This window comes from Phyllobates terribilis, unplaced genomic scaffold (assembly GCF_046119375.1).
Source record: "Phyllobates terribilis strain yellow unplaced genomic scaffold, ASM4611937v1 Scaffold_7__3_contigs__length_470593459, whole genome shotgun sequence".
In the NCBI taxonomy this organism is placed as follows: domain Eukaryota; kingdom Metazoa; phylum Chordata; class Amphibia; order Anura; family Dendrobatidae; genus Phyllobates; species Phyllobates terribilis.
In genome coordinates this window covers 78,256,680-78,270,518 of record NW_027362767.1, presented here as the reverse complement: position 1 = coordinate 78,270,518, position 13,839 = coordinate 78,256,680, and the positions used below count along the sequence as shown (strand labels likewise).

Genomic DNA, 13,839 nt, shown 5'->3' with positions numbered 1-13,839 from the left:
CGAAACTATTTATGTGGTTTTGATGTTTAAATGTCCGACTACGCCACCCGTGGATTGCGGTCAGAGTGAACCGCCGCTACAGGGCAGACCGCTGAGGCTGGTGTTGTGGGTGCAGCAGAGCGTAGCATAACTCCCCACGGGAGGAGTATAGCCTCAGGGCAGTGTATGCGGAGGATGGGGGTGATGGTGCAGGGCAGCAGCAGTAACGACACGGAGTCAGTGATGCAGTTCAGGGCCTTTACTCACAGTTCTTATTATCCAGACCACGTCTGCAGGTAACGGCTGCCCACGTCGTACTGTGCTCACCAGGTGAGGGGCTCAGACAACTCCCAGATAACTTTGGAGCACTTCACAGGACCCCCTTTGTGTGTCCTTTGTCTGGCCTTTCTTACCAACACTTCTGTCCGGCTGCCTCGGGCCTCCTCTTGGTAAACTTGGCGCCAGTTTCCCTGACCCTATGTGGTGCCTTCCTAGCGGGTGTAGCGAGGGGCTGCGCCACATAAAATGTCAGAGCCTCCGGTTTCTAGCTGAGGGTCGTTTCCTGCCTCCACTAGTTCGGGGACCGGTCTCCCCTTTTGGCCTGACCCCTCCACGCAGGTGGATTCGGGCGTGCGGTGGCGACTCGCCCGTCCGCACCCCTGGGATCCCTTCATTCCTCGTTCCTGGAGCCTTCTCCACTCCTCTTCCTTCCTTCTCCCTCTTCCAGGCCTGGGCCTCTGTTACTAGGCCCGCCTCCGGAGCAGAGCTCATGCAGAGCCCCTGCTCCCTGCCACTTCTGCTCAGACTTCTCTGCACTGAACTAAGATGGTGCCCACCTTTTATACTCCCTTCTCAATGCACCCAGGAACTGCTTCCTCCCTGCTCCTGCACTACAGGGTTCCCCTTCCTCAATGTTCCCTCCCCTCACTCCAGCCAGGGACAGGGACTGTCGTGCCCATCTCAGGGGCATATTGGTCGCCCTGCCCCACGGCAATGTGGTGTAATGCATGCAGGTGTCGGGTCCTGATCCACACTCCATCCTTACCTGAGAGTGAGATATCACACCTCTGGGTGAGGTGCAATACGTCTTTAGCAACCGAGCCCTCAGGGTGCTACAGTTCCATTTATCTTCAGCCTAGGTGACGTATTGCGATACAGGGCCGTGATTTTGGCTATAAAAGGGTCCCCTAGACCCCTACCCCAAGCTTTTTAAGAGAATCATATATGGCGTGCCAGGAGACTCTATGGAATGCTTTCTCAGCATCCAACGAGAGTATCTAATTACAAATTTTTAACTGCATCTAGCCTAGGAAATACTTTGTGCCTAGTAGCAGTGTCTGCTAGTAAGCGGATTATCCCGGCTGTTAAGCAAGCTGCACCACCTGTAGTTTAGACACTTAATTTTTTCAAAGGAAATGCTTCGGGACCATGGGATACTTAGTGAAGAGCATCAGGAGGCACCCCAAGGCATAGGGGCTGGGACTGGCAGTAGGATGCCTTGCGGTGGACAGCCGAGCTCGATCCTTATAAAAGCTTTTTAACTGCAGCAGCTTTAGTGGACGCTACTGGAGCTGGAATTACCGCGGCTGCTGGCATGAGACTTGCCCTCCAATAGATCCTTGTAAATGGATTTAAAGTGTATTCATTCAAATTAGAGAGACAATTTAAATTAAAAAGCTTAGAGCTGCCTCCACCACAGGGGGGCTCGCTCGACCCACCAGCGGACAGGCACCAGTATTGGGAGAGGGGGGCTGGCCGTCAGGGTTCACCGCGGCTCTGGCACAAACCCGGCGACACGGAGGTGGCACGGGCAGGAGCGGACTGGCCGTGTCGGCTTCTCACTTTTTGGATTTTAGAAGGGCATGACATGCCTATATCTGTGTCTCCCCCTCCTTTTACTCCTCCACCTCTTTTATTTTCGCATGACTATATGTACTTGTCACTTTTCCATGTGTTAGTTATGTCTTCTGAGCAGTTTGTCAGCTTTTGGACACCTTTGAAGGTGTTTTCTATGTGTTTCTATGTGTTTTTGTTTGCCTGCCATTGGTTTTAACGGTGTTCGAAGGTGTTCGACGAACAGTTCGACGAACAGTTCGGCGAACACACGGGTGTTCGACGAACCGAACCGAACTCGAACACTACGGGGGTGGCTCAACACTATGGCTGAGCTCCAGAGATGCAGTAGGGAGAAGGGAGAAAGTTCCACAAAGTCAACTATCCCTGCAGCCCTCCACCAGTTGGGCCTTTATGGCAGAGTGGCCCGCCGGAAGCCTCTCCTCAGTGCAAGACATATGAAAGCCCGCATAGTGTTTGCTCAAAAACACATGAAGGACTCCCAGACTATGAGAAATAAAATTCTCTGGTCTGATGAGACAAAGATAGAACTTTTTGGTGATAATTCTAAGCGGTATGTGTGGAGAAAACCAGGCACTGCTCATCACCTGCCCAATACAATCCCAACAGTGAAACATGGTGGTGGCAGCATCATGCTATGGGGGTGTTTTTCAGCTGCAGGGACAGGATGACTGGTTGCAATTGAAGGAAACATGAATGCAGCCAAGTACAGAGATATCCTGGATGAAAACCTCTTCCAGAGTGCTCTGGACCTCAGACTTGGCCAAAAGTTCACCTTCCAACAAGACAATGACCCTAAGCACACAGCTAAAATAACAAAGGAGTGGCTTCTGAACAACTCTATGACCATTCTTGACTGGCCCAGCTAGAGCCCTGACCTAAACCCAATTGAGCATCTCTGGAGAGACCTGAAAATGGCTGTCCGCCAACGTTCACCAACGTTCACCATCCAACCTGACTGAACTAAAGAGGATCTGCAAGGAAGAATGGCAGAGGATCACCAAATCCAGGTGTGAAAAACTTGTTGTATCATTCCCAAGAAGACTCATGGCTGTACTAGCTCAAAAGGGTGCTTCTACTCAATACTGAGCAAAGGGTCTGAATACATATGACCATGTGATATTTCAGTTTTTCTTTTTTAATAAATTTGCAAAAATGTCTACATTACTGTTTTTCTCAGTCAAGATGGGGTGCAGAGTGTACTTTATTGAGAAAAAAAAACACTTTTTAGAATTTACCAAATGGCTGCAATGAAACAAAGAGTGAAACATTTAAAGGAGTCTGAATACTTTCCGTACCCACTCTATATATATACACAGCATCTTTTCAGTTAGCCATTAAAATGTATCAGCCACTGAGGACTCTCAAAACCAAAACCTTTACTGTGCAATTAAAACACGGTGGGAAAAAGATAAAAAAGATTAAAGATCCATAAGCTGACGCGTTTCGGGTGAACAACCCTTATTCATAGCTGGGATTGATATAAAAATGCCAATATTTTGCATTTCAGTTTTGGTGAAAACTATTTGGTGAATGCCTTTTCAGACAACTGCCCCTTTTCAGGTCATGGGTAAACTTACTTTTCTTCTTGACCTTGAATAGACAGGATAGAGATAAGACCATTTTTTATTGCATAAATACTATGGTGTTTTATATTTTGGAGAAATTATTTTTCCTATGTATGAGAACTGTTATTACAAGTGTTTCCTGTTCTATTTCTCTTTTTTATAATTAGATTTTGGCCAAAGCTGAGCAGGTCCATCAATTTGATCATGAGGTTGATGAATTACTTTGCTGGATACAAGAGAAGGAAGTCACGGTGAACACGGATGACTATGGTTATGACCTGATGGGAGTGCAGACTTTGCTAAGCCAACATGAGGGTTTTGAAGTAAGTGACAAATCCCATCTTTAGTCAGTCTTGACATATTTACTTACATTTATAATAGTTACCTTGTCTTCATATTACTTTAAATAATTTTATATTGGTGCAGATCATATAAAGGGGTTGTCCAGGCTTGGGACAAAAGTCTGGAGTCATTCTGCATACTTTCACAATTCCCAGGTATTCCCATAGTCTATTTGGCACAAGACTGCAAATATGCAAGTCCCATACATGCAGCCACATGGCTACTCGCATACACCAGGGAATCAGGACCACGTGCATACTACATGTTGTCACAATATGGCAGTCTGCAGTCATACAGAGGGAGTGCAGAACTTTTTACCCAAGTCTGGACAAACCTTTTGATAACTATGTTTTATTGGCCATACAGGCTGTTGTATGACGGTCATTCATGACATTATTTTCCAATTCCACAGTTAAACAGCTCTGTCACCAGATTTCACAGTGTAAACTACATACTTTATTAAACAGATCTGTGATATAAGTATGTTGCACTTACTGTGAAAAATCAATGTCAAAACGGCTGTATAATCCTTTAAATCCTTTATGAAAGTACTACTCCTTCTTCGTCCACCTAGCCTGATTGACAGCTCCTCAGTGTTCCTCCTCACCGCTTGGATCTCAGACTGCTAAGTATAAGATGCAGCTGTCAGTCAGGCTGGACACGTGGAGCCTGAATAAACTTTGACTCATTAGCTGTCTGACTCTCTTACTGGACTCACAAAATGCTCATCTTGATATCAGGATTATTTAACTATTTTGACAAAATTTTTCAAAGTAAATACAACTGCATCATCCAGTATAGGAGATCAATTTTTTACGATGTATACAGTTTGATTTTGATATATATATATATATTGTGGTAAAGTGGCTTGCTCAGCTGTATGCTGAGGTACACAAGGAACACTCTCTCTTCAAAATTCGGGTTGATTTATTAAACATCATAAATCAACCTGGAGTCCATAAAATAAACACGGCCCACTTGGCATAATGGCAAAAGAAAATACAAAGGCGCAACACAGTCCGTATATTGGCCGGGCTCCAGCCACTCAGGGTTAGGCACACACTGGTTCAGCAAAACACATGTAAGCTCCTCTCTGGAGCAGGTTTCTCCAGGCACTGAACACACCTGAGTGTAAAGGCTGGCTATTTAAAGCCCAGACCATTCCCTGAAGTGGAGATATGGTGGATGGCCTCCCGCCCTGCACTTAGCCATCCACCAATAAAACATGTCCTTGTAAACCTGGCTCATTAACCCTCTCTGCACCTAATATGCAGGAGCAACTTCCATGTTTTACATCAGCTTTCTCCTTGGCACCTGGGGACAGGAGAATTTGCCAGTACCCCTTGGTTAGGTCCAGGGTAGTGATGTACCTGGTGGGCCCTCCTTTTGATAAGTTCATCGACCCGGGATATCAGATAGGCGTCCGGCTTGGGTACAAAAACAATGGGGTTGGACCAGCCGCTGTTAGACTCCTTGATGACGCCCAGGCTCAACATTCTCCGCACCTCCTTGGAGATCACCTTGCGGCGGGCTTTCGGAATTCGATACGGCCTCTGGTTCACCTGCACATGCAGTTCCGTCAAGATCTCATGCGCCACAACTTGCATACATCCGGGCAACTCGGAGAACAAGTCTCGGTTTCTCTGCAGCAGTTCTCGTCACTGTTGTTTTTGGACCCATGATAATATTTCTGCTACTGTGACGTCCTCAACCCTGGCTTCAGGATTGGCCCCCAGACACGTAGCTTCCACCGGTTCCCTGTCCCGCCACGGCTTAAGCAAGTTGATGTGGTAGATCTGGTACGGCTTTCTTCTTCCTGGCTGGTGGACTTTGTAATTGACTTCACTCAGTTTCTCGACCACCTCGTATGGCCCTTGCAATTTGGCCAGAAATTTACATTCAACCATGGGTACTAACACTAACACCTGGTCTCCAGGGCTGAATTGTCTCAAACTTGCGGCCCGATTGTAGACACTCGCCTGGGCTTCTTGTGCTTGTAGAAGGCTCTCCTTCACAATTGGCATTACCCTCTTGATCCGGTCCTGCATCTGGGCCACATGCTCAATGACACTCCGGTGGGGTGTAATCTCTGCTTCCCAGGTCTCCTTTGCTATGTCCAGAAGTCCCTGAGGGTGCCGTCTGTAGCAGGTCAAACGGGGAGAACCTCATAGAGCTTTGAGGAACTTCCCTAATGGAGAAAAGCAGGTATGGCAACAGGCAATCCCAGTCTCACCCATCCTTCTCCATGACCTTCTTCAACATCGACTTCAAGGTCTTGTTGAATCTCTCCACCAGGCCGTCCGTCTGCGGATGGTATACAGATGTCCGGAGTTGTGTAATCTGGAGAGCTTTACACAACTCCCTCATCACCTTTGACCTAAAAAGATTTCCCTGGTCTGTCAGAATCTCCTTTGGCAGGCCTGTACAGGAAAAAATATGCACCAGCTCCCTGGCGATACTTCTGGCAGAGGAGTTTCTCAATGGTACCGCCTCCGGATACCAAGTAGCATAGTCTAATACTACCAGGATGTATTGGTGTTCCCTGGCAGACTTGACCAGGGGCCCAACAAGGTCTATGGCAATTGGGTCAAATGGGACCTCTATAACAGGTAACGGTACTAGCGGGCTGCGGAAATGGGATACGGGAGCCATTAGCTGACAGGTGGGGCTGAACCGGCAGTAATTCACAATTTCATGGTGACATCCAGGCCAGTAGAACCTCTGCAGAACTGCTCCCAAGTTTTGTCCACTCATAGATGGCCACCCAAGATATGAGAATGGGCCAGGTCTAATACCCTATGCTTATAGGGACCCGGCACTACCAACTGCTCTATCACCTCCCCTTTTGGCTTAGTGACCCAATAAAAAAGTTCCCCAGTGAGTGTGAAATATGGGAACCTGGCGTCAGCCCCTGGCTCTTGAGCAACCCCATTGCTTACAGGTACATTATCAAAGGGATACTTCAGGGTAAGATCCTGCATTTGCGCAGTACCAATGTTCCCCCCAGACACCCCCAATTCCGGAACCTCGGCCTCCCGGGTCACCATCTCGTCCTTGTCACCATCAAGGACACACAGGGGGAACTCATCTGCCTCTGACTGCGACGGTGATGCATCATGGAGTAACCGGCTCCTGGTTGAGACACATGGTATCCCCGCTTTCTGCCATAAGTCCCAGAACGGGCTGACGTTCTTCCCTGTTAATATCGGGTGGAGCAGGTCCTTAACCACCCTGACCTCATGGGACTCAGCCCAACAGTGTAACATACCTGGCGGCGTCCTTGCATAGTGTTCCATCTCCCACTGTGCAAGAGCGCGCACTTGATCTCCAGTCCAGTCTGCTAGCCTGGCTTCCCTCCATGCTGTTTGCTTGCCTCTGTTTCTGCTGCTTAAGGTCTTGTCAGGGAATGTACGAACCGGTCCATAACCACTCCCTCTACCATCTGCGCAGGGGTAGAGGACTCAGGTTCCAACCATTTTTGGACCAGGTGCAGTAAGTCAAATATTTGGGAGTGAGGGGATTTCTCACGGTGATACGCCCAGCTGCACCCTGACAGTCATTGTCACCCCCAGGCTTGACAAAATTTCCATTTTTAGCTTCCCATATTTCTTGGCATCTTGCAAGGCCAAGTCATAGTAAGCCTTCTGGGGCTCCCCTGTCAAGTATGGCATCAACACCTCTGCCCATTGCTCTGGTGGTAGCTTCTCCCTCTCGGCGACCCACTCAAATACCGTCAGAAAGGTTTCTACGTCATCACCCGGCGTCATTTTCTGCAGAGCTCCTTTTACTGTGTTCCGAACAGAAAAGTCATCCACTGACCTTAGCGTTTGAACTGTTGTCATGCCACAGATTACCTCTGCAAGCAAATCGATCTGCTGCTGCTGTTGTCGGCACTGGTCCTATTGGACCTGCTGCTGTAGCTGGAGCTGCTGCATAAGCAGCTTAGTGGTCTCCTGTTACACAATCTGCTGTTGCTGTAGCTGCTGCTGGTGCTGCGCCTGCTGCGCCTCCACCAGGTGTTTAAGTAGGTCCTCCATTTTGTCAGACGACACTTGCTGGCTTATGGCAAACTTCACCCAGGACATACAGCACCTCTTGTAACAGTCACACTGTTCACTGGGAGTGTTGCCCGCAATTCTAACACCACCTGTGGTAAAGCGACTTGCTCGTCTGTATGCGGAGGTAGACAAGGAACACTGACTCTTTAAATTTCGGGTTGATTTATTAAACATCTGAAATCAAACTTGAAGTCCATTAAGTAAACACGGCCCATTTGGCATAATGGCAAACAAAATACAAAGGTGCAGCACAGTCCATATATAGGCCGGGGTCCGGACACTCAGAATTAGGCACACACCGGTTCAGCTAAACACATGCAAGCTCCTCTCTGGAGCAGGTTTCTCCAGACACTGAACACACCTGAGTGTTAAGGCTGGCTATTTAAAGCCCAGACCACTCCCTGGAGTGGAGATATGGTGGATGGCCTCCCGCCCTGCACTTAGCCATCCACCAATAAAACATGTCCTTGTAAACCTGGCTCATTAACCCTCTCTGCACCTAATATGCAGAAGAAACTTCCATGTTTTACATCACTGAAGCTAATAGCCTCAGTGAAAAATATCTCCACTCTGACACTCTGCCAGAGACTTTGTCACAATATATATATATATCCTGCTAATTTTATTTAGTAAAGGAGATAATAGAATTCTAAATAGATTTGTAAGTTTTGCCTGAAATATGTGAGATCATCCATCTCCCTTACCTAATCTCACACTTCTGTGCTTGACTATAAAACAACTGGCTACAACAGAAGACAAAAAATGTTAAGCCTTCCCTGTCAACGGTTTGGCTGACAATGACCGAGGTCAGAAGGAAATTTATACCTGTGTACACTTTCAGTCTGTATTATTTTTTCTGTGTCCTGATACATTCCTAACACTCAGGGCAAGTCTTGCTCCTGTCAGGTTCTAAGTGCAGCATCAGCACTGTTGTCTGGTACTCGCTGCAGCCATGTCCACCTATCTCCCAGGAGAATTTCATCCTCTCCTATATGGGCTGTTCACATTGGAATAACATTGGTAAAAACATTTACAAACCTCCTCCCTCATCAGACCCTCTTTGCATTGCCAAGGCTTGGTCTATACTGTGATTGTCTTCTTGTGATTCACACATAGGTGCGTTATACAAGTCTGCTTTCTCAACTTGAAAAAAAGTGTCTGTGATGGAGGTAGACGTTACAGTAATGTGTTGGCACCAGGCTTGGACTGGCCCACCGGAGAACAGGAGAATTGTCCGATGGGCCTCCGTTCAAGAGTGGGACACCATCTTCTTATATAAACAGTACTGGAATAACTACGTACAGACAAAGGCAGCATCTTATTCATTGAACAATCTACCCAGTTCATTGTTATATAATTTTGTACTTGAGGATAATGTCACATTTGCAAGTAGCTGAAAAGTGGGGCCCTGAAGTTGGTTACTGGTGGGCCCTTGGCACCCCAGTCCGACACTGGTTGGCACGATAATGTACTCAAGAACATACTTCACAATATTTGCTTGGCTCAGTCTTAAGTTTCACTATACCGATTATATTTAACGTAGTAACATTTTATTACAGAGGGATCTGGCGGCCATTAAAAAAGAAATGGAACAAGTCATTAAACAGGGGCAAGCTGTAAGTCAACTACACCCTCCAGTGCAGAAGAAAGTGGCAGAGAGACTGGAAGATGTGGCCAAGAGCTGGGGAAATCTAATAACCAAATCCCAAGAAAGGAAAGAAAAACTGACCCAAGCCGAACAAGTGCAGATGTATTTCAGCGAATGTGGCGAGCTCATGTAAGTGCTCAGTCAGGAAGAAGGGATTGGTTCCTTTAGTATATAAAGCGTCAGAGTGCACCATTAACTATAGGATGCAGTGTGGGGCACAGTTTTTGTCTGTTAGGGCACTAAATACGACCCCTCTGACACTGGGGCACAGTGCACCTAACAATTAAAGAGAATTTATCACAAAGTTTTTGTAATGTAATCTGAGAGCAGCATGATGTAGGGATAGAGACCCCAATTCCAGCGATGTGTAACTTTCTGGGCTGCACGTTGTAGTTTTGATAAAATCACTGTTTTCTCTGCTGCAGATCTAGCAGTTCTCTGAATGCTGAGCTCTATATAACCCTACCCACACTACTGATTGTCAGCTTTCTGTGTATGCTGTGCATAGGCTGAAAGCGGCCAATCAGTGGTGGGGGCAGGGTTCTACCAAGCTCATGAATAAGGAGGACTACATGGCAGCAGGTCTTCTAGTCGTCTAGTGATTATCTCCTTTCATCAAAACTACAGTAAGCAGCCCAGTAAGTAACACATTGCTGGAATCAGGATTTCTCTCTCTCTCTACATCATGCTGCTGTCAGATTAGGTAGCAAAAACCTGGTGAAAGACTCCCTTTAAAACATATGTGCATTGGCTGATGCAGTGAAGCAATGAAGGGAAGCAAAGTGCCTCTCATGGTGGAGAAGCCGGTGGCCATTTACGTTGCATCTCTTACCAGGCAAAAACAAGATGCCGCACTCAGATGCACATATACAGTTCATGTAAAAAGTATCTAAAGAATATTTTCACCCAAAGCATTAAAGGATATGGACTCCCTTGGGGGGCTTTTTTTTTTGTTAAATGTATGTGTTTCTGGCTAATAATCAATTTTTGCAATTGGATTATTTAAAGGGGTTGTCTGTTTTAAAATTAAATTTTGTATTAAATTATTTTTGCACCCGAATGCCTTGAGAATCCCCAGTGAGCTGTTTAGATAAAACTGAACTTTTCTAAGCTGATTATGACCACAAAGCTCAATTCAACTTTCCTTTTCATTAGGGCAAACAGTGCAACATTTTGAATGAAACCTAACTGCAAACATTATTTGTAGCCTAAAACTACATGCATTTAAGTAAACAATGCCCCCAAAGGTGTTGGTATTATTTGGGGGGGGAAACTGTGCGTTGTTCTCATTTTTGATTTACTAATGAATAGGCAATTGTATTTTTTATTTTTTTTTACTTATAGGGATGTTGCCAATTTTCTGGTTTGTAGAAATGTCTGCTGAGTTTGCATTGATGATTTATTTCTAATGTTCTCTTCCACATTATTAGAGTCTGGGCAAGAGAGATTCATGCTCTAATGATATCTGAGGAGCTGACAAGTGATCTGGCCGGTGCGGAACAGCTGATTAAACGGCACGAAGAATACAAGAGAGAGATTGATCGTCACTGGGGGAAGTATGAAGAACTTCAAAGAATCGGGAAGTCTCTCCTGGAGAAGAAGCACTTCATGTCTTTTGAGGCAAGTTATACCCATTATCATATATGTAATATATCTTGATGCCCCAATGACTGGATGAATGTCTTCAAGTTATTCTCCACTAGTCAAATAAAAGGAGATTTGGCCCCTTTAAACCTTTAACCCCTTCATCCCACAGCCTGTTTTCACCTTCATGACCGGGCCAAATTTTACAATTCTGACCAGTGTCACTTTTTGTGATTATAACTCAGGAACGCTTCAACATACCTCAGTGATTCTGAGATTGTTTTATTTCACGACACATTGTCCTTCATGTTGATGGTGAATTTAGGCCGATATTTTTTTTCTTTTATTTGTGAAAATATCAAAATTTTTGGTGAAAATGTTGAAAATTTCACATTTTTTATTTTTATTTTTCACATTTTTCACATTTTTTATTTTTATACCCTTAGATCAGAGAGTTATGTCAGACAAAATAATTAATAAATAACATTTCCCACATGTCTACTTTACATTCAGCATCAATTTTGAAACATCATTTTTTATTTTTTGGAAAGTTAGAAGGGTTAAATAGTTGATCAGCGATTTCTCAATTTTCCAACAAAATTTGCAAAACTAAATTTTGTAGGGACCACATCACATTTGAAGTGACTTTGAGGGGCGTATATGACAGAAAATTCCCAAAAGTTACACCATTTTAAAAACTGTACCCCTCAAGGTGATCAACACCACATTCAAGAAGTTTATTAACCCTTCAGGTGCTTCACAGGAATTAATGGAATGTGGAAGGAAAAAAATGAAAATGTAACTTTTTCCTGCACAAATGTTGATTTGGCCCCAAATTTAGCATTTTCACAAGCGGTACAAGAGAAAATGGACCATACAATTTGTTGTGCAATTTCTCCTGAGTACGCCAATATCCCATATGTGGTATAAAAGTACTGTTTCGGCGTACGGCAAGGCTCGGAAGGGAAGGAGCACCATTTAACTTTTGGAATGCAAAATTGGCTGAAATACATAGTGGATGACATGTCGGGGTTGTAGAGCTCCTGATGTGTGTAAACAGTGCAGACCCCCCACAAGTGACACCATTTTGAAAACTACACCCCAAAAGGAACTTATCTAGATGTGTGGTGAGCACCTTCAACCTGCAGGTGCTTTACAGAATTTTATAACATTGAGCCGTGAAAATGAAATAATACATTTGTTCCTCCAAAATGTTGGTTTTGCCCCAAATTTTTCATTTTCACAAGGATAAAAGAATTACATGGACCATACAATTTGTTGTGTAATTTGTCCTAAGTACACCGATACCCCATATGTGGTGGAAAACTACTGTTTGGGCGCATGGCAGGGCTTGGAAGGGAAGGAGCGCAAACTGAATTCTGGAGCTCAATTTTGGCTGGAATAGATTGCAGATGCCATGTCACATTTAGAGAGCCACTGACATGCCAAAACAGCAGAAAACCCAACAAGTGACCCTATTTTGGAAACTACACCTCTTGAGGAATTCATCTAGGGGTGTAGTGAGCATTTTTAACCTTCAGGCAATTCACAGAATTGTATAACATTAGCTTGAGTAAATGGAAAATTACCATTTTTTCCACTAAAATGTTGCTTTGGCCCCAAGTTTTTAATGTACAAAAGGGATAATAGGAGAAAATGAACAGTACAATTTCCTTCTAAATGCTGTGATCACTATCAAGCATGGTATTTAGGGGGTTAAATGGTCTGGGGCAGTGCGTCACCACTCCTGGCTGTGACAGCCAGAGCTCGGCTATAACTTACATCGAACTCTTGGTGACAATCATGCGAGCACAACTCCTGTGCCCGCAAGATCACCGTGACATAATTTATGTCATTTTGCGGGAACCCCTTCTTGACCATGACTTAAGCTTACATCAGATGTCGTGAAGGGGTTAAAGGGAATCTGTCAGCAGGTTTTTGCTATGCAATCTGAGGTCAGCATGAGGTAGAAGTTCAGACACTGATTTCCGGATTGTGTCACTTATTAGGCTATGTGCTGTTGTTTCAATGCAATCAATTCTTTATCAGCAGTAGATTATAACTATTGGACAAGCTGCCCATGTGCATCATAGTTCAACCACGTCCCCAGCACTGATTAGCAGCTTACTGTCAATATACAATATACACAGAAAACTGCTAATCAGGGCTGTGGGGGGGGTCAGCATTCTGAGCACTGCCACATCTGCAGCAGAGAAATCTCTGATTGTATCACAACTGCTGCCCCTAGTAAACTAAGTGACACATCACTGGAATCAGGGCCTCTTTCCCTACATTACTCTGCTCCAAGATGAGGTAGCAAAAACTTGATGACAGATTCCCACAGAGAAATCTTTTTCCTTCTAAATTGATTTTTTGCTCTCAGTTCATCTCTAAAATCTGTATTCAGCTAAGACAGATTTCCCTATTACTGAGAGAAAATTTATATAAACACCAACTGTCATCTCCTATGGGGAAAGGGGAGGAACTGGAGGCAGACACAGACCTTCTGATGCAAGTTCTCCTGAAATGACAGTTACATTTCTCCATAGAACATTATGACCACAAACTATCATCTCCTATCTCCGTAATGGGAAATTCTGTATCTACTAAAGTCAGATTTTACCCATGAATTGATAATTTTGAGAATGAAAGATCAGTCCAGGAGGAGAAGAAGCTGATTGCTCTGATAACCTATATTACACAGTTCCTTATTTTCATGTGTGCTATTGATTCATGGAAAAAAAATTAAACCAACGGTTACTCTTTAAGAACAAGGATCATGTAAACAGTAGTATAAAACTCCAGG

The 13,839-nt window shown here is 44.7% G+C and overlaps 1 protein-coding gene across 2 annotated transcripts in view; it reads left to right on the top strand.

Annotated features, from left to right (window-relative positions):
• Nucleotides 1-13,839, top strand: part of SPTBN5 (spectrin beta, non-erythrocytic 5) — a 466,593-nt gene that overhangs the window by 424,467 nt on the left and 28,287 nt on the right. For both annotated transcript variants that reach the window (XM_073638836.1, XM_073638835.1), the window contains exons 57-59: nt 3,569-3,724; nt 9,361-9,578; nt 10,880-11,069. In XM_073638836.1, coding sequence (XP_073494937.1) covers nt 3,569-3,724; nt 9,361-9,578; nt 10,880-11,069 — 564 coding nt within the window. The remainder of the gene's footprint in view (nt 1-3,568; nt 3,725-9,360; nt 9,579-10,879; nt 11,070-13,839) is intronic.